Source organism: Thermobia domestica, chromosome 14, assembly GCF_964235325.1.
Source record: "Thermobia domestica chromosome 14, izTheDome1.hap1.1, whole genome shotgun sequence".
NCBI classification, from domain to species: domain Eukaryota; kingdom Metazoa; phylum Arthropoda; class Insecta; order Zygentoma; family Lepismatidae; genus Thermobia; species Thermobia domestica.
The window spans coordinates 133,489,357-133,517,109 of NC_137467.1; the positions used below are offsets into that span (position 1 = coordinate 133,489,357).

At 35.6% G+C, this 27,753-nt stretch overlaps 1 protein-coding gene across 1 annotated transcript; it reads right to left on the minus strand.

Annotated features, from left to right (window-relative positions):
- On the minus strand, positions 1-26,951 carry LOC145670324 (uncharacterized). The gene is made up of 2 exons (XM_081738846.1): positions 26,352-26,951; positions 1-4,345 (listed from the first exon to the last, which is right to left on the minus strand). The coding sequence occupies exons 1-2, from the start codon at positions 26,746-26,748 to the stop codon at positions 4,281-4,283; spliced, it is 462 nt and encodes a 153-aa protein (XP_081594972.1). The 5' UTR covers positions 26,749-26,951; the 3' UTR covers positions 1-4,280.
- Positions 26,952-27,753: the final 802 nt, after the last annotated feature.

Here is a 27,753-nt window from a genome sequence, read left to right on the forward strand (position 1 = left end):
TTAATGTTTATGCAGATATATTTATTCATTTCAAATGCATTTTAGCTCTATATAAAGGATACAATAACTTTTCTCTCTCTCCATATATATATATAATTCATTCTTTTATTTATATATACAAATTACATGACTTTCAGTGAGATCAAAAGACTAGATTTCTGCAAAGGAAACAATGAAATATCTACACGACTTCCTAAGATTTCACAAATTAACACTTTCGACCTTAGGGCCGAACAGGAAATATTGAAGAATTTCATCCATCAATACCAATAAATATTAAATTTATCTTGCAAATAGAATGATAAAAGATTTATGTGTCATATATTTTGCATGCCTAAACTGACACAAACTTGGAATTTGCTACATGAAACCAAGAGCAAAAGTATTACACAAACAAGTAAAGCCAAGAATTCGCAAATGATTCTTTCAAAACAGTATTTTCTTCGCTATCAGGAATAGATTAAATAATAAAAAACTTATTTAAAAATGAAGTCTTTTGACAATTTTGAAACTCAAATTATTCTAATAACAGTTTACTGGAAGAACACCACTTTTAATGATTACCAGTCAAAATTTCCATAAATGATTCTTGTTAATTCCATGGTAACATATTTATAATTCGTTAATTCTACGTAAGTAATACGAGAATGGTAACATACAACATAATTTGTAAAGCAATGCAAGATAAACATTGTTGGCACAATAATCAATTTTACTACTGGTATTATTAAATTCTCGCAATGCGCTTTTAAAAATCCAGGACAATTATACATATGTATATTACCGTAACATTTTCTTTCCCTCGTGCTTAACTATAAACGCATTAGATATACTTGACATTTTACTTATTACACTTGTATGTTATAAATCGTTGAAGCCTGATACTATAAACTAAACATTTGACCAAGGCTAAAAACTAGCTAATGGTATATATTTCTACACTGGTAGTTGTATTATTGTTGATTAAAAAGTAAACTTCGAAAGTACTTGTACAGGACTATAATTCATATATATCTACCATCGGTGTAACGTAGTTTTGCATTTGAGAAAAAAAAAACTATTGTCTGTAAATTATTCTTCGGTATATATATATATATATATATATATATATATATATATATATATTCCAGTGCAGTTTTAGAGATAATCTAAACATATATTACTAGTTGGAAACCTCAATCTTATGAAACACCCTATAACTCAAATGTTATAGGTTTATGCTTTATCATTATATTATAATAGACCTATACATAAAATTACACATGCCTTAATGATGTTGTATACCTGCCCTAACTTTGATCTTTAGCGGGAAACATGTTTGTGGTTTATCTTGAAATCAACTGGAATTTTGATCGTTTTATTTCTCTAATTTCTTTTTATATCTATTTAAATGTTCCTTATTTTGAGAAAATTAAATTGTTATATACAAAATGTTAATATTTAACAATCAAGTTTAATTAATACGTAACCCTATAATGCAAATTCATTTTGAAAAATACAAGGGAACATTTAAATAAACTTTGAAGAAAAAAATAACCGAAAAACATAATTAAAATTTCAGGTCATTTCAAAGGAAACACAGAACTACTCCATATAGGCTAAATCAATGAACTGAAAATTAAGATAGCATAGGTACTCTACAGCGTTTTAAACAATTGAAAAAAATAAAAGTTTGTCCTATATTTTTCTCTTGGCCCCCATATATTGTTAGTATCTTTTCAAACTTTATTAAATGAAGATAGTTTTTACACAAAATTATTCGAGTAGATTTCTTTCTTTCTGTTATTTTAAAAAATACATATATAATTTTGATATATCAATTCCTCTTTGACTCACAGCAATATTGAGGAATATCAGCGTAAATTCTTACGCACTAGGTTTTTTACGTAAGTAGTATCATCTCCGTTCATAAAACTTCTTTATATTCACGTACCTTCTTCTAGCCTAAGTAAGCGTAAGAAATCCATCTAGCTAATATATATATAATCTATGATGGAATTCTAACAAAATAAGGTAACATAATGCCACTTGGATATTATGGTATCATTATTTGAGGTAAGCAGTTGGTTTCCTATATATAGTGATGAGAAATTTAAAAGTAATAATGATAAATTTATAACGTATTAATTCAATTTATTGTAGTATGTTCTAAATACTTCAAAAATTTTTCTTCAAGCTATCTTTATAGTTACATAACACAAAAATCAAGCAGAAATGTTTAAGTTTTTGTTTCGCTTAGGAACTAGCTATATTAAATCAATTCGCATATCCTGCAGTAAGGACCATTCAGTACATATCATGTAATTATTTTGATAAAAGAAACACTGACCAAAGCTTAAAAGACACTTTATTTTAAATTATAATAACGGTTTCGGACATCTAACATCTAACATAAAACAAGATGTTAGATGTCCGAAACCGTTATTATAATTTAAAATAAAGTGTGTTTTAAGCTTTGGTCAGTGTTTCTTTTATCAAAATAATCAATCCAAAGCCATGGATAGTCTTACATGTAATTATACTAAACAATTGGCATTCGCTGCTTCCAAAACACTAAAAGGACACATATTGCACTCCCTAGCCTTACACACAAATCCATTTCATAATACATATATAAACATCATATTTATATTATTGTTTTTAATTTATTTTAAAAAGTGCAAGGTTAACATAACTTCGAATCATTGAATTCTTTTTGTTTTGTTAACACATACAACACTTGATATACAGAGATACGTTTATCCTGCAATACTTTTTATTGTTATAATAATAGAATTACGAGGCGCATGCAGAAAGTAACTTTCTCAGGCGTCCAATAGCTAGGAAACCGTATGTTGCGCGAAGCGACTGCATGTACGTGAGAGAGTAAGTTCCTGGCATGTTCAAAAAAATAGCTAAACACATCCTGTGTCTGGTACAATAAATATTTCCATTCAATTGTGTTTTGTTTCTGTTCAAGACCTTTGGGAAAGTTAGTTTCTGAATGCGCTTCGTAGATACCAATGTTTGGTTTTTCATGTAAGTTTAATTACGCTATAAGCTTTACAATTAGTAACGATCAAATTTGGCGAGAAGTAATGACTTGTAAGAAGGAATCAATTATAATAAGTAAAAAAGTAACACTCTGTGACTTTTCGTACATAATACCACTGAACTGCACCATTAGTAAAATATAGAATATTCATCCTGAATGCATGAGTAAACGATGAAAAAAAAAAGTTATTTTACCAATGTTAGTAAGCCAAACGTAGAATATATTCACATAACAAAGAACAAAGATATACAAAATGTCCCAAAAGTAAATATACAGTACCATACTGATCTGCTCATTACATTTTATACCATTTCTTGTTGTTATCCATCAGGTAGACTTAGTTTCTTTATTATTTGTTCTTAATGTCTTTTTACTTATACCTTAAGCTTGGAACAACCGAAGCAAATAAACTCATAAATTAGAATGTTATACTTGATCAATGCAGGGGTGCATACCTACTTTTGAGCCACCATGTAGTATAAGATTCATTACTACTTTTTTTTCAATAGGTACAAAAATGTGAAAATTAATGAAACATTTTTTTGTATTATGATACTAAACAAACAGTATTTTTTTTCTAGACGTATAAATAGATACAGCAAAACAGAAGAAAATAAATAGTCAAAAAATATTAATCTAGCACTTTGCTATCCAAATTATAATGTATTTGCATTGAAACATTTTAGTAAAATAATTTAACTGGTGTGTTATTTAATTTAATCTGTAGCACAGATAATTTTCAAAGAAAATGACAGGAGGATAAGAAGATATTTACACACTACCAGGCAGTGAGTTTGCTTTTCAATAGGAAAAAATTATAATAGTACAATGCTTTGAGGAAAGACAAAGCTTGCACTAAGATTTAGTATTGATCTGTGAAAAAATAATACTTTGAAGTGCTTTGTGCAATATATTATTATATATATGTAAGTTATAATAAAAAATAACATTTTCTACCTGTACAAAACTTATTTGGTATATTAGCTTTCCTAATAAAAGATAAAACAGTTCTTTTTTAAGAAGGAAAAAAATAACAATTTTAGTTGTGACTATTTAGTCCTTATGTACGACAATAAGTCCCGTACAATATTCAGTACACAGAAGAAAAAAGCGTAATTAATTTAACACTGTCTTCAAGTTCCATCCTGAATTCTCACGTACCAGGCGTGATTCGTCTTCTTTTCTGTCTTTTGGATCTGGAACCTACATTAATAATTTACACATTATGTACAAAGTTACGTAGATTTCACTGTGGTGAGGGTTGTCCCTTGATTGGTAAACCACTATCTTGCTTCTTTTTTCTCCAGAAGTCTGAAATATACAAAGAAAAAACCTAATTAAAACTCTACTCATATTAAATAATGTTGTGGACAATTATATTTAGCGCTAAGTTTGTATATAATATTTTAATTTTACCATCGATATTCAACAATTTTCCACTAAAGTTCTATTGACAATAAACCCTTGAACAGACTTTGCAAATGTCAGCATTTGTGCGTACTTTGAAAATAAGGAAGGATAAAACAAAATGAAATGAGAAAAAGAAGGATCAGCGTTAATAATAATAATAATAATAATAAACTACAGGAAGCTTTTGGTTACTCTTTCTTACGAGGAGATTTGTATTACTTGCAATACATGGTGGCAAGGTGAACGAAATATCCTGGAAGAGTCTGGGAATTTGAAATTTCTAGAAAAGTTACAGAATTCTCAGAATTTCTGCTACTAGTCAGGGAGATTTCAAGCTTCCGAAAGCATAGTGCCGTTGAGTATTAGCGTGGACATTTTTTATCATAATTTTTCGTCATCGCATCCTTGCAGAATCAAACATGTTATTTCAAAAACAATTTTCTACTGCTCCTTTAACCTGTCATTTGGAACCAACAGTAGTTGACGGAATAATAAAAACAAAAATTTATATGGAAAAGGAGTTCTATTAGCTTTTGATTCAACAGAAAAAGGAAAGCAGATATTGTAAAATATTTTACAAGACATTATTGAGTATGTACTTTTTATAATAGTGAATACGTACTTTTCATAATAGTTAAGATCATAATGAAAGGAAAATTGTTATATTTGAATGAACAAAGAAAGGAACGTAAATATTGTAAAATCTTTTTCAATACGTTTTTATTCTTTTATTACTCGAGATTTCTTCGTAGTTTGCTATTAAAATGCTTACCAAAATATCCTCATTTTATTGTCCTAACAAACCAATATATGTTGATAGTAAAGTTGTTTACATTGATCAAGCCTTCAGAATTTCATATTACGTTCCCCCCCCGTTACGAAATCCTGGCTAAATGAACCAATATTGTTCCAGTAAAATAGTTTAGAATGATCGAGCCCCTGGTATGATGATCACAGTATTTCATGTCACGGACCCCCCCTCCTTCACGAAATCCTGGCTACGTGCCTGTGCCTTCATAATGTGGCCCTACCGTATTGGTAGCAGTGCTCAATGAGGAATGTAAAGCTTGATTATCTGGGGATGAAATCGCTCTCAGCGCGTCATGTCAGCTTCTTTTTCCATTCCTTCCGTATTCATGTTTCCGGTTCTTTCTGCCAATGAGGAATGTAAAGCTTGATTATCTTGGGATGAAATCGCTCTCAGCGCGTCATGTCAGCTTCTTTTTCCATTCCTTCCGTATTCATGTTTCCGGTTCTTTCTGCCAATGAGGAATGTAAAGCTTGATTATCTTGGGATGAAATCGCTCTCAGCGCGTCATGTCAGCTTCTTTTTCCATTCCTTCCGTATTCATGTTTCCGGTTCTTTCTGCCAATGAGGAATGTAAAGCTTGATTATCTTGGGATGAAATCGCTCTCAGCGCGTCATGTCAGCTTCTTTTTCCATTCCTTCCGTATTCATGTTTCCGGTTCTTTCTGCCAATGAGGAATGTAAAGCTTGATTATCTTGGGATGAAATCGCTCTCAGCGCGTCATGTCAGCTTCTTTTTCCATTCCTTCCGTATTCATGCTTCCGGTTCTTTCTGCCAAGATATGCTACAGTAACGTTTTGTGAACGGTGTCATCTTTAAATATTTAGATAATTATTCTTATTATTGCGAAAATTAATGCTGGTATTATGAGTTAGCCAGATGGAAACAATCTGAAATGGAGTAAACTAACTCTATGGCCTATGGAACCCGGAGATACAATGCCGCGTTCACAAAAGCTCTCCACTGACTTCTATCCTTACCCAACTGGATCCAGTTTCTACTTTCTATTCCTATTTCTGCGAGATCCATCTTAATATTGTCCTCCCGTCTGCGCCTAAGTCTTCCTAGTTTATTTTATTCTGGCTACATGACCTGCCTACCTGAGCCTCCTCGACTTGATGAACCTAACAATATTTGGTAAACGGTATAAACTATACAGTTCCTCATTATGAAGTTTTCGTTATACACCATTCCCGTTCCTCTTGGGTACGAATGTTCGCCTCAGTATTTTGAAAAGAAATGGAGTAAACTGTTACATAAAATTTATTTGAAGCTTGCACTTGTACTGTATAACGCCATATAGCATATTAATGTGATTCTTATTTGGTAACATCTTGAGGATGCTACAATCACTTTTTTGTCAATAATCTTTTGTTACTCCGCAAATGTATTTGTTTTATAAATAAATACTGTAATTTCGTCTCTATCTTACATAGGCTTTTTCAAATTACTAGGGTTTCTACATATACCGTATTACTACACTATACTATGTTCTCAGCAGTGCGCGAAGTTGCAGCTTTAGAACAGTTGCGACTACACATGCGTATCCACGGCAAAATACATTTTAAGTGTTGAGCCGAAAAAGTTCTGAGTTTGACGTTTCGAATAAATAAGACTCCGCCGTCTATTGGATTCGATCAAACACAATCTCAGCAGAAGTCCCTGGTTCGATTCCTGGTGGGGTCACTAGGTCGAAAAAGTGTACCACGCTTTTTCAGGCCAGCCACCTTGAATGAGGTTTTCCTGGGTTTTCCTCATTCACACCAGGCAAATACCGGTGTGGTACCTCACTTATAGGTCCCAGGCCACTTCATTCCTTCCTTAATCCTTTCTTCATTCCCTTTCCCCGGATTGTATGCTCGCCGAGGAACGTCATCCCGCAAATCGTGAAGGGCTAAATGGCCTTAGATGCTGAAGACCCAGAAATCCTAAATCCTAATCTCAGCAGAAATTATTGAAAATGACCGTAATAAATAAATAAATAAAACAAATGCTTATAATGTTTCCTTTCATTATTATTTCACACTCTTGCATTCAAAATAATTATTGAAGTACACAATCGCGCCGATTTCTCTGTAACTTTGTGGGGCATTCAGATGTACTGTATGTTTGGTTGTGAACAAGGGCCTAACAAGGCATGTATGCATTTCAAGTTTTTCTTCAATTAATTTATTATGTACTTAAATTTTGGGGTGGGAGCGGGGTTCCCGCTTCCCCCAGGATCGGTGCTCTTGGAAGTACATAAACTTATTATTATCTACTTTCTAAAAATGTATCTGGAACAAACAATGAAATACATATGATAGTATATTAATATCTGAATGAAGTGATTTAAAGAAGAAGAAAAAACTTAAAAGAAGCCGTAGAATGTAATGTTTTTATTGTATAATAAACTGAAAAAACTTAACATTAATAAAAATTCAGAATGAAAGAATATCTACACGCACGCACGCGGCATGTGCCCCTATTATATTAACATTTAGGCCAATAACTTGACAGGTGTTGGACAAATTACTTCAGAAAAGGTACCCGCGTTAATTTAATTGTTTAGCCGCCAGGGAGAAGAAGCGTTTGGTCGGCATTTTGAAACACATTTATTTTATAAAAGAGAAAACCCAAGCATGCGGGCGGTGATTGTTTCCTTCGCATGCGTCGTTCCGGTCCATTGAGTCATCTGTGCCTCTCCACATTGCCACACGCGTTTTGTGGAAAATGGAGAGGCAAAGAGAGAAAGAAAGAATGAAGGAAAGAAAGAAAAAGAGAATTGGAATTACTCACCAGTCAGATAAGAATTAAGGGCTATTCACAGACATCGCACGACATTTTAACCCCAAAAAATTTGCTTCAATACATTTTGAATAAGTACATGCACATGTATAGCCGCCTGCAATTCTGTCAGTTGCAAAAAAAAAAAAAAAAAAGTTGAGTTGAGTTGATTTTGAGTTTACCGTCCCATTCAGCAGCAAGGCTATATGAGACATAGACCTACTGATTAACGTGGAATCCGAATCACATGAGCTCCGGCCAGGAATCGAATCCGGGTTTCCCACTCCAAAGGCATGTACGCTAACCGACTAGCCACGAAGGAGCTCCACTGTGTAAAAGAAAACAATGTTCGCGAGTGAGGGACTAACTACGTGCTAAGATCATCATCATCATCATCATCATCATCATAGGTATTCTGTCATTATTGGCAGGTCATTTGCCGCCAACTTCTTCGTTTTCACGTACGATCCTTCTGTTTTAATATCGTCCATCAATTGTAGTTTCCTTCTCCCCCTCCTCCTCTTTTCTGCTATCATACCCTCTAAAACGTCCCTCATGATACAGTTCCTTCTTATCCAATGCCCCCCCCCCCCACAGCAGTTTCTCTTCCTCTTCATAAGGAAAGAAGGAAAATGAAATGAAATCTTTCAGTCTAACGTCCAACGATTATTTCCGTTAGCCTAAAGGAAACGGGAAGATCTTAAAGCAAGTAGAAAAATTGGTGGAATAAGAAAGTGGGAGGAAACGGGAGTACCCGAGAAAATCCACGGACACGTTGTTGTCCGCCACAAATTTACTTGGGTAGGGATCGAAACCGGGATCCCACATACCAGAGGTAAGCGCCCTACCACTGAGCCAGTAAATTTCTGAGTTTCGTAAGCAACACTATCCTAAACCGTTAGTAAGTGTGGGCCCGATGAGGTTAATAAGACGGAAAATAAGCTAACGAAAATTTCATAAGGACTCGTCCGAGTTCTAACGAGTGTGAGTCTGAGTTCGTATGAGCCTTAGTAAGTGTCTATTACGAAATTGTTATCTGTACTGTTAAGCCCCCTTGACTTTCTCCTTTTGATGGAGTTTCAAACTGGTCTCCAATTCTACAGTATATGAAAGCCTGTGACACCATTAGCAGTACTCTCCTGTAATGTATTGTGTTTCCCGCCAAAAAAATCCAATGTACAAAACGAAAATGAAGAAGAAAGTAACACGCAATTCTCATTTGCATTCCGTTTGTCTTTGACAAGCGATTAGGTAATCCGCCTAAACAGACAAGTGTAACCTTGCTACCACATTCCATTTGTTTAGCGTCCATCAACGCTCAGCTGTTTCGGTTTGCAGTTCCCGCTTCTCCTATCCTCCCCTTCTTCTGCTTCAGCGTTTATCAACACAAGGACAGCGAGATTTCCTTGTTCCCCCCCCCCCTCTTGTTTGACTTCATCCGTTTCTTTTCTTTTATTTATTAATATTTCTATTTCGGTATACAAGGTTATCTCCATTCATTAGAACTAATAGAGGACTATGAAATTATTAAAATATGTTGGAAACTTTTGTTGAAGTCGTTCCGGCGTTAATTACCCAAACAGGATTACAAATAGCACAGGGAAACTAAAACAATGTATGTCTTGTATTTGAGAGATAGTGGACTCAAGCCCTCTTGTGAGCCAACTTGAAAACTGTTCTTATAGGCGGAAGTGCACTACGTGTCTCGTAGCTAATAAATGAGCTGATCTCATGAGGTCCAAGGTAAATCCCCGTTCTAGTTCCTGGTTTTATGCAACCAAACAAGTTTAAAAGTGCAAAGGGTTGCCTATAGATTAGGGTAACATTGAACAGTGAAGGAATAAATTTGCTTGTTCGACCGTTTGTTGTGTTTATTATTATTTAACTAATTTTCAAATATAGCTTGCAAAGAGATTTTCCGCAGAATTACTAACAAACTACAACATAATAACAATGATAAAGAAAATAAAGGGAATCGACTAGGGCTATATTGATAGGTACCATCCCAGCATTATCCTAACAGAAATGAGAAAAACACTGGAAAACTTCAGTCAGGAAGGCTGGTCTTCGGATTCGAACTCGAAGCCTACCAAGTGTGCAGCAAGAATGCTATCACTAGCACACATTCGCTCGCTTTTTAGATACCACGGCTTATGAAGAAAGTAGGTAAAAAGCGAAATTGGTCAACTTTTAAAAATTCATTAGTATTTAAATTGCATTACTACTAAAAGTAATACAAGGTCACAAGACGATTTAAATCCACCACTTTATGTCGTACAAAAAGGAATTATTTTTTGGGTCGAAGCTTAATTCTATATGTTCATAACTGAAGATAAGTTACTACAGTAATACATCATAACTACTCGCAGAAGTTACACGTCATAAACAATTCCTTAAGAAAGAGCTCATTCATGGTTATATGTTAACAGTCTCGTCTTTCACGTGAGAAATAAGTTTGATCCCGGTGAGAGAGTGTGTGATTATAATTTCGGTGTTGGAAGAGATTGCAAAATTCTAAACAAATAAAAGTCATCACGGTGAATTATAGTAGAGCGTTCGTTTAGAGTTTGTGGTTCGATCAAGACCCAACCATGCAAGATATATGATATTATGGAGTGAGATCTTTGCTCGAGATGGACTGGTCAGGTTCCCCCTTTATAGGCTAGCGCTTTATTTAAAAGTACCACCACACGTAGGTAGCTGAATAATAATATGCTAGACTTACCCAGTACTGTACTCCAAAACTCCTTCAAAGAAAGGTAATAAAGCCACTAGTGCAATGGACCAAAGGACATCTCCATCGACACGTCCAGTGTGGACACGGAAATATTATGACAAGCCCACATCTCCTTTTTGGTCTGACTCAATCCCTCGGTATGACCATGATCTGGTAAGTTCCATCCATGATTTGGGAATACTGGATGTCAGGGGTAATGTTGCTCACAAGAACGAGTTTTTTTTTTTTTTTTTTTTGCCTTGTCTCGAAAATGTTATCAGAAGTGACATAAAAAGTACATTTTAAAAAAATCAAGCCAAGAAACATGACAATTAGTCTAGATGAGCAAGACGAGATTTCTAGAAAATTTAACGAGACAAGCAAACAGTATTTCCCGTCTCATCTCACCTTCTGTGCAACTCTTATCAGAGAGAGCTAAAATCTCAGTTATGTGGTTAGGGCTGGACTGATACATGTAGTACTTGCACTACCAAAACCAATGAATGACTCATGCCATCCGCTCATTCAGGAGTGGGCCGACCCTCTCCCCCAACAAAATATATCTTCACATTTGGTCCTTCTTACTTTATAGAAAATGAAGGTTCTCCCAGAGATGAATTTAATTATACCCTAATTCATTACTTAAGTGAACTCCATAAGGTCCCACCATGGGATGGAGTTGTGTGATGCAAATATTATATTGGGAGAATTGTAATTGAAAATTATGTCTCGGATTTAATCTTGACTGGAGCTCATCGTTAGTTCCTATAGATAACAGAAAATAATTGCACGACGTTAAACGAACGATTACGTTCATGTCTTTTTCGAATAGACAAGTGATCACGCGCAACACTATGGTTAACGCATGCGACTTTGATGTGCGTAGTTTCGGGGTCGATTCTCCGTGAGACCACATAATTTTAGATTTTCGTTCATCTTAAGACAATTGGAAACTACTTGAGAGATCTCCTATATTAGAAAATAAGAAATAACGTTAGTGAGAATTGAGGTGCTGACCACACACCAACCAGCTGAACGTGTTCTAAATAATGAGAGTTGAGGCGCTGACCATAAATCAACAAGTTGAAATTGTTCTAAGTAATGGAAGTCGTTGGTTTGTTATACATTAACCAGTTGAAAGTGTTCTAAGTAATGGAAGTAGTTGGTTTGTTATACATTAACCAGTTGAAAGTGTTCTAAGTAATGGAAATCGTGGGTCTGGTTATACATCAACCAGTTGAAAGTGTTCCAAGTAATGGAAGTCGTGGTTTTGATTATGCATCAATCAGTTGAAAGTGTTCTAAGTAATCGGAGTCGACGGGTGACCATACATCAACCAGTTGAATATGTTCCAAATATGCGAGTTGACCAAACCTCAAGCAACTGAAAAAGTTAGAACTTATAGAAGTCGATGTGCTGACCACACATCAATCAGTAAAAAGTGAGTTAAATAATGGGAATTGAGGTGATTAACCATCCAGCTGGAGGTATTCTAGGTAACGGAAGTGGAGAGCTGACCACACATCAATTAGTTGAAAATATTCCACGTAATAGGAGTGAAGAGGCTATCCACACATTAACCAACGGAAAGTGTTCTGCCTTTCCATAAACTTTAGTGCTAGGGAATTGGGTACCAAACAATGTATCAATACGTTAAGTTTTCTTTAAGCATTCTTCAACTTTCTCTATAGAACTTCCGGCAACAGAACGACAAGATTCCATCTTACTACGTGTAGTGGACTGGAATCTTCCCGCCAAAGAAACTGGATACGTGCCATAAAACAAGTTTGTCCCTCTCACACCCCATCTGTTCCTTCTTGGGAGTCTGCACGTCGTCACCAGAGCGGGCAGGGAAAGAAATGAGACGCAGATACTTCCCCATTCCTTTCACCCATTAATTCGGAGATTTCCTTGAAAGCACACAGGGTTGCCACGTTCATATAAAATATGTTTCTTTCCATAATAATTTAAGAATTGAGGAAGGAGAGTTCATTTTATTCTATTTTATTTAACACCCCCTCTTCAGCATCGTCTGTATTAATACAGTATTGAAAGCTAATTATTTTTCGAATTTAATATCTCACTATTGTTCTCGGAGGTTAAGGAAAATGGTGATGACGAGGTGAATGATAATGGTGGAGTGAAGAAAAGAGGGGAAAAAACGAGAAACTACATGAAAGCCCATCCATACAATGTCTGTCCACCATAAACCCCACTTGGCACGAGTTGGCATCGTTCCGTGTACCAAAAAGCTAACTGAATTGAGAAGTAATTGACTCTGGTTTAGAACATTAGTGAAATGGCCTTCGCAACTAAGAGCAAGCACAGAATAGTGGTTAGCGTTCTTGTCTCTCGATCGGAAGGTCTCAGGTTTGAATCTGTTTTTTCTAGGAGTTTTATACAGTACTACCAAGCAAATGCCGAAATGGTACTTTAAAAATATAGGCCTAGTTCTTAGCCGATATCCTTTCACTTCCTTTTCCCATTGTTGTGCCTTTATATAATTTCAGATTATATAAGCCTTGGAGCGGTATTTAGAAATTTATCCAATAAGTATTAGGGATGTTCAAAACCGGTTTCTAGAAAAACCAAAATCCGAAAACCGACATTTCGGTTTTCTACAAAACCGGTTCAGTTTTTCACCGAAATCGGTTTCGGTTTTCTTCCAAACCTGTTCGGTTTTCACTTTTGGTTGCACACAGCTACATCTATCATATTCGTGGCCACATTAAACTGCTAATCAACTTAATAAAGTGACCAACTTTAGCAGAATTTACTGTATATCATCTTTCAAGATATTTCGTGGCACTCGGTCGAGAAGGAGTGACAGCTATTTTCGGCCAGCCCTCCTGTGTAAGGTTTTTCATTGTTTTTCTTCATTCTCACCAGGGAAATGCGGGATGGTACTTAACATATAGATCCACGACCGCTTCCTTCCTTCCCCCTTTCCCCGGATACTGTGCTCGCCAAGGGACATCATCCCTAGTACATGACAGCCGTAATGCCCCCAAAATATGTATAAATATTTAAAAAAAAAATGTTAAAACATGCGATTTCCCTTAACAGTATACAATTCCCCTTTTTGGAATATTGGTCTCATCAGCAACTTAATATCTTTTATCTTGATATATTAATGCAACAATAGTATAGGCCTATTTATGAAGTTTCTGGCCTAGTAATCCAACGTAGCTACCAGGATCACTAAGCCGACAGGGGTAGAAAAACGCACAAATAGTACTGAAAATTAAGTCACAAAAGCGGAGGAATATGCTATTATAAACTGCATAATTACGCTTATATATTTCTTTATTTAAATTTAAGGTGTCTTTATGAGACGTGCACCTATTGTAGTCTCACTGTAACGCTCCCCCACTGGGAAACGAACCTGGGACAACATATACACCAAAGGCACACGAGTCACTACACCAGTGGGAAGAATCACATCACTATGCCTTCATTACATACATATTTACTTGGATATATTACTTAATGTTTCTCTGACATACAGGCATTCGTAGCTTCTCAAATATGAAGAAGCCAGCTTTTGGCAGAAGGAATAATATTTATAGTAGCCCAATATATTCTGCGTAACCATACCAAACAGAAAGATTATGAAAAACACCTGGCAATCCTGAATAAATCAACGGTGTATTTCCCGCCATTTGGCACGATCATCAATCCCCCTCTCCAGCTCGCGTGCTCCTGTGCAAGGTTGTATGTGCTACCACGTTTACGCACTCCAGCCGGAATGAATCAAGACGAAATCTCTTTCGCCGAAGAGGAAAAAAAATAAGGCGGGAAAACGCCAAGGACGCGAAAGCAGATTCTGATTGGTCGAACGGTTCTCTACAGGCGACCCTGGTATTTATTTGGTCACAGCGCCAAGTAGTAAATAAAGTTTGACTGACAGCAGTTGAGGACTCGAAGAGTATGTAATATAATGTACGTTACGAGGTAACAAGACGGGGAGGGTCATTTTGCAAGTTTCAACTCGTTACCAAGAAAGAAAAGAAGAAAAAAAAACACATCAACAATTTCTTGCCGCCTACAAACTTTTTTTTTCTTTTTCTCTACATCGAGGTTCTATTTTGAATTTTCATTTCTTTTTGCCTCCTTTCCCCATGCCACCACGTGATCATAAAAACGTTATAACGAATTTTCTTACGTAACGATGAATGTTTGTTTGTTTTTAGTTTTAGTTTCTACGTAGGCAGATTAAAAAAAAAGTACGGTACTGCTAATCATAGTCTCATGTTCGAGAAAAATTACTAAAACATAGGAAGAAACCTTCAATAGCTACATTTTGTTAAGTCTAAGATAATGGATTGTCTAAATAGCCTTTTTTTTTTTTTTTTAAACTTACAATTGTCTTAGATTTATTTTGCACTATACTAACACTATGCTCTGTATTTCGGCCAATTATGTTGACCATAGATAGGCAACAGTCAAATTAAGAAGGTTCGTAAAGGTTAGTACCTAACAAGGGACATCACCCAATTGTCCGGCTCCGATTTCAATGAAATGTTTCTAGCTGATAGAGGACATATATGTATTATTTGTGATTACAGAAATTTTTGCCATGGTGCATGTTTTCTTTTAATCTTTAAGAGTTGTGATGTGGCTATTAGAGATTACTGCGAACCACTGAAATCCGAACCACTGAAATTCGTTTACATTTCAATGCTTTCCCGCCAGGAATCGAACTCTGGACCAGGAGCATTAAGGGTGCACGCGCTAGCCACTAGACCAGGGAGGAGAGTTAATAAATTTCATCGATGTAATAGACATGCACAACATAAACTTGAATAACTAGTAAGTATAGCTTCAAACTTCACATATTACAGACGTTAAAGATGGAATTTGAAGGAAGAGAATAGCTTTTTTCAAATGTGTATTTTTTTTTTTTATTATTATTATTTGTAAAAGTGGATTGCGACACGATGTGGTTATGTTACGTAACGAATGGATTTTAGGAGAAGAAATGCACAGCTGGGGAGGTAATGCGAGAGGAATGAAGAGGACCAAGTGTGCGCGGTTGTTTGTTGATGCTTGCATGGATGGAAGTGCTTGGCTTGGCCTACATCTTTCAGGAAGTGCATAGCATCATTTCGTGACCTTCAAAAGCGAGGAGGAGATTTTTCGCGGGCTGTTGTATTTTAGTACCTAAACGGGAAGTGTGTATTAGATGCACCCACACCACAACAGTGTTGCCAAAACTGCTTTCGCATCAGACCTTCAAAAGCGGGAAATATAGCTTGGGTTAATTTCAAAGTTAATATTTTTTTTTACAATTTCACAAAGATATAACGGACAGACTCTTACAACGTAAAATCAGTGCGCTTTTAAAATAGCTACATTTTGTTGTTAAGATTTTTTATCATTTTTCTTCAGCACTGGGTAGGAAACATGGGGTTGCAACTTAACGTGAAATTCGATCACATGAGCTCCTTCTGGGAATCGAATCCGGTCAACTTGCACGCAGTGTTGCCAGTTCAACCATTTTAATGGATAAATCTTAAGAATGTTAACATAGAAATGTAATTTAGCTAATGGTTATTATTTTAGCCAGAAGCGATAGTACTTCTACAATCAAAACTTTTTTATATAAAAAATATGAATGAAAACAAATAAAGCATGGTTTGTTAATTTAATATAGGCCTGCTTATTTACATTTCCACATCATAATGTTACTGCACATTACTTGTAGTTAATCTTTTCGTTTACATGCCACAGTGTAACGGTAAATCACGATTTCGGATATTTCGCCTTCATAGAGCTAATTACAATGTGCAGTCTATTTGTATGGGGGTATTGTTGGCTAGAAATCTGTACTTTTTTTTTTTTTTTTTTTTTACATATAATGTATTATATCAACAGTACACCAATATATATGCAACATTACTGCAAGAATAAGATGAACAAAGCGTTCTGTAAATACTCTAACCGTGAAAGTATGTATTGTTAAAATGCCAGGATAAATATTACAGTATGCTTCAGCTGAGTACAGTAAATTTATGAAATTCTCTACTTGGTTTATTGTCATATCTTAGCTATAAATTTAATCATTTTTAGCTTGATTCTATGTGTTATTTTAGCTTCTTTCTGAAGGCACCTGTTCGCCCTTCTGTCTATATCAAAGGTACAGAAATTAGCTATAAAATACTAATTGATATCAGTTTTACGACAAAGCTCTAGCATTGTGGCGTCCACCCAACGTTGTGAGAACAATTGGGCAGTTTCTTGAAAGAAGTAGTGAACTCTGATCTAGACAGGCATTCACGGTGAGGAAATTTGATGTGCTGATCACACATCATCCAAACGCATGCATGCCACAAGCTGGCTGGTAGCCCTTGGACCACTAAGGGTTGTTGCGCCAGGAGTTTAGACCAGTTTCACTCATTAGTAAGAAAATACAGCACAGCTTTTTTTTTTTTTTTTTTTTTAAAAAAAACTTAGTTATTAATGGATAATATATCAGCAGTAGTTTCAAAGATATTTCTTAAACGCTTAAGATATTTCTTACATGTATTACAAATATAATGGAAAAGTTGAAAATATCTGTACATTATTTTCCCGTACTAAGATGCTAATAGAGAATAAGATTTAACATTTTGTGTGTGCGTAGTTTTTTTTAGATATAAAGTGCGAGCGTGAAATAAAAGCAAGGATACGAATGGCGAAGGAAGTCTTTAGGGGGAAGAAAAGACTGTTCTGTAAGACCTGGAATAAAGAATTAAAAAATTAAAAATACTTCCTGTCGAGTGTTGTACTGTATGGGACAAAAACATGGATATTACGCAAACATAATGAAAAACGACTAGAGGGTTTCGAAATGTGGGTGTGGTGAAAAATGGGGTGAATTAACTAGGTCGAGCGGCAAACGAATGAGAGGGTGTTAGCACTGGTAGGGGATAAGAGAACAGTTTTAGATATTATTTAGAAGAGGAAGAGAAACGGGTTAAGAAGGAACTGTATCATGAGGGACGTGCAAGAGGGTATAGTGACAGGAAAGAGAGGGAGGAGACGAAGGAGATTACAATTAATGAACAATATCAGAACGGAAAAATAATATGTGAAGACAAGGGCGCCCATCAGAGGGGGCAAGAGGGGGCGCTTGTCCCCCAAGAGGAAATTATACTTCGGAAGATCGAAAACCCAATAGAATTTCTAGAATAGCTACAGCAAAATTTGCAACTATATTTGAAATGTCTCTTATACTTGCCCCCCTCTGGAAACCACAACATGGTCGCCCTTGTGTGAAGACAAGAGATTAGCTGAAGACCGTGGAGCATGGAAGCTTCTCAGTTGCTGCAAGTGAACTGCCAATAATGGCAGTATACCTATAATGATGATGATGATGATGTATGCGTAGTGTAGCATTATAGTGACAAATAAGGGCGGAAGAGGGGTTGATTATGGTGCTGACTACTACTCCTTAATGGAAACTTACTGGATACGTAGGTCCGAAAGAGAGTATAGCAGATCTTTTGAGAGTACCACATAAGGTTAAAGAGCTATACATGTATTTAGGTCATATGAAATGACGTCAAACGGAAAGAACTTAAGACATACATATGGCCTTCATAAATACATCTTCTTTCTTCGGATAGTTAAGAATTATCTAGGACAGTAAGAAAGAAAGAAGCGGGAAAGAAGGACTTTCACTACTAAACGCAATACTATGATGTGTATAAACTCTCTGTAGGTCTATGTAGTGAAATGACGCACATTAAGGTACACACTGGTAATTTTTTATGTACTTTTTGATATGTGTACATTTATTTGCTACAAAATTAATAATAATAATAACGTAAAACATTTGTCCGTTGAAGAAACAGAAGTTCAAAGGGTCCCTGGTTCGATCCCCGGCGAAGTAAGCTTGTGGTGGACAACACCGTGTCCGTGGGTTTTCCGAGATACTCTTGTTTACTCCCACTTTCTCATTTCACCGATTTTTTTTTTCATAATCATTCCCTTGCTTTAATCATCGTCTCCATCAGCCTAAATTGTACAACAGTGGGGCGTGAAACTGAAATATTTAATTTTATTTCATGTAAATATTTCGTAACATGAACATTTATGTACTTTCAAAGTTTCATAAAATGTGAATTCAAAGGTCAATGCAAGTTTCAAAATGTATGTACTCTCACCCAAGGAGCGATCTCAGAAATACACTCATCTGAAGCGCATCCACACAGGCTATTGCCTAATCACATATCAACTACCATGTACACAAGGGGGTTGTTACGGAATTACCGTACGTAAATACATACTTAAAGCGTATTGTAGAACTGTTGTTCTCATTAAATGGAATTATTAATGTCCTGTGATTATGTCCTTAAGGCTCTTAAAGTACATTTGAACAACGCAAAACTAGTGGGATTAAACAAAATGGCCTGGGGCCGAACCAACGGTTTTGTTAACCGAATAGTGATGTCTCGTCTCAAAAAGTTTCCTTTCTATTCGACGAACCTAGTCTCGTCATAAAAATTATGTCTGCTGTTGTCTTTTGCGCAATCTTACGTTCTACAAATGCCTTTAGCAGGTATGTGCTTACGCTGCAAGTATGAAGAAGTATTCTACTGTAGGAATTGAGATCTAATGTTATTGACTTTCCGTACTTCTTTAGGATAGTTTGAATTTATGTGGGAAAATTAGTAGGTACAACCATCGAATAGTATTGAGTTAGCCACAAACTTGTTTCTTACATCTAGTGGCCTCAGTGGTAGAACTTTCTTCCCTTTGGTGGGTGGGGTCTCTGGCTCGATCTCTGACCAGTAAGTCTGCGGTGGACAATACCGTGTCCGTAGATTTTCTCGGGGTACTTGTTTCCTTCTACATCCTCATTCTACCAACTCTTCCATCATCATTCACTTGTCTTAATTATCCATCTCCTTTAGCCTAAAAGCATAATCATGAAAGTTTACATTATTTTCATCCAGTGGCGGCTTCTGAAGGAAGTCACATCACTAAAAATTTTAGTTTCATCTCTAGAAACAGTGACAATTTTGGGGAGGATATCTTCGCTTGTGCTCAACACGAATTAGGGATATTTTCGCACTACTACTTTCACCTTTTTTTTTTTTTGTATTAAAAGCCCACCTTTCCCCTGGGACTAACATTTTTTTAATTAACGACTATGCATCGAGGTTACAGGAGACGATGATAATGATAATGAGGAAAGGGTAGACTGAAGAAAGGGGAATAAAACGGGAGAACACTGACAAAACCGACTACACGGTGTTTGTCCATTGTTAAATCAACTTGGCGCGAGCTGAGATCAGTGGCGGATGTAGCCCAGACCCAGGGAATCCTAGCCCAGTCCCCTAGATTTTTAAATGACAGAAATAATTAAAGCTATATATTTTTGAAAGTTTATAGTGAACTCATTATATACCTATCATAGTCTGGGGTCTGGTTGCCCCGCCCCCAGTTTTTACCTTCTAGGCCCGCCACTGATTCAGATGACTGACTACAAGCTAAGGCAAAAAGAGCTTCACACAGATTCAGAAAGCTGTACACAACAAAAAAAAAAAAAAATACATTAGCCAAACTTTTTTCCCTTGGCTTATACTTATAAAAATTTAAATTTTTACCAATAGGATACTTCTCTCAAAAGCTGCCGCTACTTACATCTGTAATGCACTAATACTTCTGGAATTTACTCGCTCACTCATAATTTGAAAAAAAAAAAATCCATCTTTGGGTATTTAATAACATAGAGTTCTACTATATTATATGCTATTCAATTTTTGATATTTCTACCTGAAAACCAAACAGAAATTACTTTTTTTTTCTTTTTTTTTTAAAGTTTGTTTTAATGCTCTGACCATCAGCGTCAGAGTGCCTTTATAACCTCAACGCTTCTATTCCCTGTATAATTTTCATCTTCACCAATTCTTGGAATGGGGGCCTTCTCAGAAAGCCTAACGGCCTACTGGCTTCACCGAACGAGAACAGATTGCAATAGTTATAGTATGCTACAAGACTGTGGAAAAGAAATGTAAAAAGGTCTTAACCAATTTACGCTGAGAGAAAGAAGACGGTAAGAAAGAAGAAGAAGAAGAAGAAAAACTATCGAATAACTGAAGCTATGAATTGAATCTGACGGCTGCAAATTGAGTCCGCAACGAAGAGAATAGAGATCACAGACAAGCGGGGAATAAGCCCTTGGCATACTGCCATCAAAATCCATTCGTCCTTGATACTCGGATTAGAGTTTATATGCTTAAATAAACCGCTTTATCTGAAGAGAAACACTTATCGTTCATCCAGTGTTATCTAGGTTAGTTTTTTAATGAGGTCGCCATTTTGGGAACACTTGGAACAATGGAGCACGCGAACTCACAGAGACAAACACCAGGCCATAAATATTTCGCAAGACAGTGTAAGTAAAACAGTCGTCTCGAAGCTGGTAACGCACATACAGGTTGTTTCAAGATGATTACTTCTCAATTTGTGATACGTAGGCCTACATACCAAATTCGTTTTCTGATTTCAGGTCGTTTCGTCCAACAACATTCAGGACCAGAAATGTCATAACTCGTGTCATAACTGGGGCTTGAAAACTCAATATTTGAGCGCGAGACAGAACTCGAGTCTCTGCTCCAATGAGTTCACTGAGCGCGAACTCGAAGGAGTGGGAGTCCTATTGAGGGTAACGAACCCGAGTCCAATTAAGCTAATGAGTCACGAGCACCATTGAGGTTAGAGGGCTCGAACTAGAGACGGTGCAGGCTCACTGAGATTAGTGAGCACATATAAACCCTAGTGTTCCCCATGAGACGAGATAGATCTTTTCCAATAGAAATAGATATAAGTTTTGAAACGAGACCAAACTTTCATTCCACATTTTCGAGACGAGACTCAACTTTCATGGCACAGTTTAAGAGACGACATACAACTTTCCTCGCACATTCGAGACGACTCAGCCCCAAGCTTCGTCTCTAATCACGAGCTTTGATGAAGATAAGTGAGGTTGAGCTCTAATTGTCAAACGACCATCTCTATTTAGGACTATCCTTTGACAATTGGAAGACACAGCTATAGCTTTCAACTAATTAGGTCAACTGTTTTATAATTTACCTAATTTAAATAGATAAAGGAAAATCCTTCTCTCATAATAGCGATACTCCTTTATTATTATTATTATTATTATTATTATTATTATTATTATTATTATTATTATTATTATTATTATTATTACGCTTATTTTTCATTAACCATAACGCCTGTTTTGGAATTAATTTTATAATATATTTTGCCTCTGAAAGTGTATTTGAAAATCAACTGAAGGAAAAGGTACTACTAGTATATATACCTGCGCATACGTCTTAGTTCTCAGAAAGGAATGTTAAACCCAAATCAATCAAATGCATAATAGTAGTTTTTGTCTTTGAAATTGCTATAGCGCTATCTGAAGTGTGTAATTCTGGGAGTGAAGAAATTCGGAAGCTTCTTATATTAAGAGTAGAGACTTTTGAAATGTGTGTGTGGAGAAGAATAGAAAACATTCAATTTAACGAACCATGATTATGCCCTTTAGGCTAAGGGAGACTGATTATTAAGGCAAGTGAGTGATGATCGCATAATTGGTAGAATGAGAATGTTGAAGAAAACAGGAGTACCCATGGGAGGAGAAAATCTACCGGCACGATGTGTGTCTCCTACAAACTTACTGGAACGGGAATCGAATGAATGACCTCAAATAACAGAAAAAAGCATCTACCACACTAACTCACCATGTTCTCTTGAATAATGGAGAGAGTAAGTTGGCTGGAACGGAAATCGAATCAAAAAGTAGCCTATCATCAGAGGCAGTAGGAGATAAAAATATCCATTTAGATGTAATATTGGTTGGGACATTAGCTGAGAAGAAACTATATCGTGAGGTATGAGCTAGAAGCTTTAGTGACAGGAAAAAGAGGGAAAGGGTGACAATCTCCGCTTGATGGATGATATTACGTCATAAAATTCCTACGTGAAGACGAAGAGGTTAGCTGAAGACCGCGGTGAATAAAGTTTCTCAGTTTGCTTGAAGTGGCCTGCCAATAATGGCAGAATACCTAAGATGATGATGATGATTTTACATTAATCTAGCAACAAGAAAGCAGAAACAACAGCAATAGGACACGATGTGTTGACCACATATATTTAGCTGAGGACCAGCAAAAGGTCTTCGTGAAACGTAATATCAAGAAACGCGAAACCTTAAAATTTTCCAATTACATAGATATAACGAACAATCCTTTGTGTTAAAGCATATAATCATTCAAATAGATTTGCATTTGCTAAGTAGAAAAATATTCGAGAATTTGGACAAGATGGTAAGTACTAAAGGCGCACCCACGGGCGAATCCACAGGGTCAGGATTCCTCTCCCTAAAACTTTCTAACTCAATATAGCCTATATTTGTACACTTTTCTTAATAAAACTATACTTATTTAACAGGGAAATGATTGATGTAGCATGAAAATTTGATCTTACACTTCATCTGTACTTTTTCTCTTTTAAGAACAACCTAGTTCTATAATTTTTTTTTTCTGAATTATAGGTGGAATTATTTTTCATTACATATCGTCTCTTCGGGTGCAGAATAGTACCCGTTTAATATTACATAGACGTTCAATATTACATAGTATTGGAGCCTTCCCTCAAAGCCTGGACCCCTCCCGACAAAAAAATTATGAGTGCACGCCTGGAAGATATTCAGCAAAATTAAACACAAACTTTCCCGTATTTTATCCAAGTCATAACACTTGTTATAACATTTAACTACATAATTTATCTATAAACATAACACTAAAAACATACAAATGTATTAGCAGAATACAGCTGTTAAATTCTAAGAATAGATTAATATTTTCAACATCGAACTGGAAATAATTCTCACGTTTTGTGTGTGTGTTGTATTATTTAGTACGCATATATCATTTTTTTGAATATAAAATATTTAACGTGCAGAGTAACAGCGAGCGAAAGACTGTGGGAAATTTTTTGGAGGACTTTTTTTTTTTAAAATCCTTTGACATATTTCAATCCAAAGAAAGGGGCGTATTTGGAAATAATAATAATAATAATAATAATAATAATAATAATAATAATAATAATAATAATAATAATAATAATAATAATAATATAGTAGCAGTAGTAGTAGAGATTGAAGGTTTCCGATAATAAATTTTATTTTTACAATTACTCATTTGAGAAACCGTTAAAAAAATTTTCCATAGCAACGATTTTTTTTCTTCCAAGTATTAGGCCTATAACACCTCAATTACAAATTGTATTTCACAGGCCTACAGTGATGAACAACATCGTTACCATGGGTTTTCTTGTAGTTATTCCGTTTCCTCCCACACTTTCATTTCATAAATTCTCTTCATATTCTAATTGATTTTCGTCAATCATCCGTCTCCCTTAGCCCATACGGTATATAGACCTATAACCTTGAGACATAAAACTGAAAATACATTTCATTTCAGACAGGCCTACAAAGATAACCATGATCTATTAGGGCTAAAATCTTACGAACATTATATTAATGAAAATTATTACGCTCTTTAGCTTTATGTTCTTACTTTATTTTTAAGTTTAGTTTAACGTCCGACCACTAGCCACCGAGGCTAAGGAAACAGTGATAATGAATGAACAAAGTCGGAGAAAACGGGAGACTCACGAGAAAACCCACGCCCAAAGCGCAGTTAGTGCAAGCAGTATTCGAACCAGAGACTCCTTGCATCAGTGGTGAATAGTCTACCACTTAGCTACAAGACCCACTTTATTTCATTCTGACAGCACCATCATAATATAAATACTTAATGAGACCATTACTAACACAGAATATGGTAGAAATAGTTTTGTTTCGCTGCAATTTTGTTTAATATACACACTCAAAATAAATAAATTAATTAATTAATTAGTAAACCCTTCAGACGATAAATAATAGTTTCTAAAAGAAGAAAATTGATGTCTCAAATGTTTTTTTTTTTTTTTTTTTTTTTGTATTAAAGTAAAATTTTAAAAATGTTACATAACAGAACAAATCAGATTTCTTTCAGTAGATGTTTGCTATACAAATTTTCTGAAATTTTAACAAGATATATTCTGTAACAGTCGGGCAGACAGTACTGACTAACACTTTTAAAATTCGAATAATTATTTGGATAAAGGATAAATTACTTGAATTATTGATCGAATAAAGTACACGAATATTGGGATATACGAATCAACAGAGAAAATTATTCCCATAATTTTAAGGACGCTAGTTAGTGTACTTACTTCTGTTGTATACAATTCCTGTATTTATTTATTTTTAGTATGGCTTTGTAAGCCTATCCTATACGAAGTTCGTCAAAACAAAATTAAAACCCTAAGTGTATTTTAAGAAATGTATTGTAGGTAACTAAATAGGCCTACTTTCTAGGTTGCATTGCGATACTCGTTGAAATTGGAAGAGTAACAAATATTACTTTTTCGTTCTATTATTATTTGTTGATATTTAATACAGCAGTTCTTTATGTGATTCATTTACATATTTCATTAGATAATTTTACTTTGCACTTTTTTTTTTATTGATTCAAAACATCTCATTTATTTACGCAGAAGCTAAAAGGATAGTTGATAAGGTGAAAAGTAATCTAGTTCGCTTGCTTTATGCTATGTGTGTGGGAAATATAGAATTTAGAAACGCTCTTCCCATGTTAGTTTATGGTAGTATTCCAAGTCAAATGTGTAAAAAACAAAACAGCATTTAAACATCTTTAGTACAGATGTTGAGGGGCAAATATATCAAGTGTGTGTTCATAAAGTGTGCTTCGCGTGTCCAAAAACATTCATTCTCCGAAAACAATATCTAGTGTCACATATTTAAAACACTTCTTCTCGGCAGTTCGAAAACAAGGTGATTACATACATTTTGCACATTTTGCACATACATCTGGGATATACTTGGAGAACACAAGTATCTACAAGGGGTGAATACGTATCATCTAGAGGTGTTCAAAGAGTGTCAGTATTGTGTACAGTGTCCTACTGTGTCTATATATATATGCAATGTAAATTATCATGTAACTCTCCATTGGTCTGAATAAAATAGAGGATTTTGATAAACGAGCTAGGCAATCTTAACAATTCGTAGAAAAAGTATCTCGAAACTGAAATCCCTAGGTTGATATTTCTTTGTACTAAAGAGCATCGCAAGTCCCAATGTGAATTCGTGACTCTTGTTCAAAGTTGACTGATTTACCATGGACCTCATATGACAAATTAATTAAGAATAAAAAAAGCAATAACTCGCTGTAGAAAACAATGTAAGTGCCACCTTGAAATTGTTTCACTTATTTTATTTTTTAATATGTTTATGCCTTAGCTAGATTTTCATACATTGCCTCATTTCGTTGTATGCTGGGTTGTATTTCTAAGCAATAGTATTTTCTATTTTGTGACGCGTGGGCACAATTTACTATCTCTATTGTTACAGTAACTTTTGTGTTTGGTACTTACACTATTTTTTTTTTTACAGCGTCTTCAATTAAACAGTGACAACAATCCACACTATCTTAATGCAAGAATATTTTAATACAATAGTGAGAATGATTAATAGAAAATATCTTACCTGTAATAAGAAGCTGCCTGTATGGACCTGTTCGTAATCTGGATTGCCTTCTACTAGACGGACACCTGACATTTGACGAAGAGCTATCAGAAACGGTCTCTTTTCGTGAATCCAGTCCAAATCTTTCAAGTAATGAACTCACGGTTTGCGCTGATTCAGTGCTGTCGTGTCCTAACAGTTCACCAACTATGATATATCTTCGCCAAAAATTGTCCTCTTGCTTTTGAAGTTCCTCTTTAACCATGGCAAACGTTTCTGCAGGATCTGGTCTACCAAACAAACACCTATTTGTGCGTCTTCTTTTCAGTAGACCGATTGCTTCATCGTCCGTGGTAAGTACAGAGGAGTCCGTCCCGGCGAACATGTTTGTGCTATTACGACGGGAACTACTCAACATCGATGCGTGACCCGGGTTAGTAGAGAAAAGCAGCTCTGCTTCCACACTGTGCGAGAACCTGAGCTTAACTGATCGTTCCGACCGTCAGACAGACACGCTACGAGAATTTCCGCACCAGCGCGACGCTTTCTTTTTTTTTCTTTTCCCTTAACCCACTCCACAAGAGGACCATACCGGCCACAAGGCCATCCGACCCTCATTACTCGACGCTATCCAATCTCCCTGTTTTTCATTTGTGGCTTTGGAGTTTAGTTAACGCCCATCAGATTCTTGATTGGCTTTGGCTCCGTTAATCCATGCCTTCTACTACTGGAAAGGAGAAAAAAATTACTGGAAAGGAGAAAAAAAATCATAATGTAGTTATTGCGTTTATATACTAACGTAGCAAGGTATGTGTTATCTACAAGGCCAAACTTTTATTCTTTTGTTTCAAACTAAATTTTGCCTCTCACTTTTTTCTCAATGTTTTACTCTTTTTTTTTTAAGCTTCAGTTCTAGCGAGAAGCAAAAGCAAGAGATCAAGGCACACACACACATATACACAGACACACACAGAAACACAGATAGATAGATAGATAGAGAAAGAGAAAGAGAGAGAGATTTTAACCAGAAAGAAAGGATCTTGAGATCAACTTTACGACAAAACATGTAAATTCTTGTTCAGTCATGTATAGACCCTAACAGTTTGGCTAGAGAAACTTAGCTACGGATTCTAAAATCTAAAGAACCACGTTTGTACGAATATTCACCGACTCATGTTAACATTTAAAAAGACATGTCTTTATAATTAGATACTTATCCCTTCACACTTACGAGATCCAGAGTTCGCATCCCATTGTGCTCACCAGTGGCGTATTTAAGGGGGTGGCTATCGGGCTCAACCAGGGCTGGATTAACCTATCTGGAGGCCCGGGGTTAGAATAAAATGTGACCCATGCTGGCTTCACCTAATAAATTTTTGTCCAAGTATAGTAGGAAAGTTAAGGGAATATGTTTAATATTTTT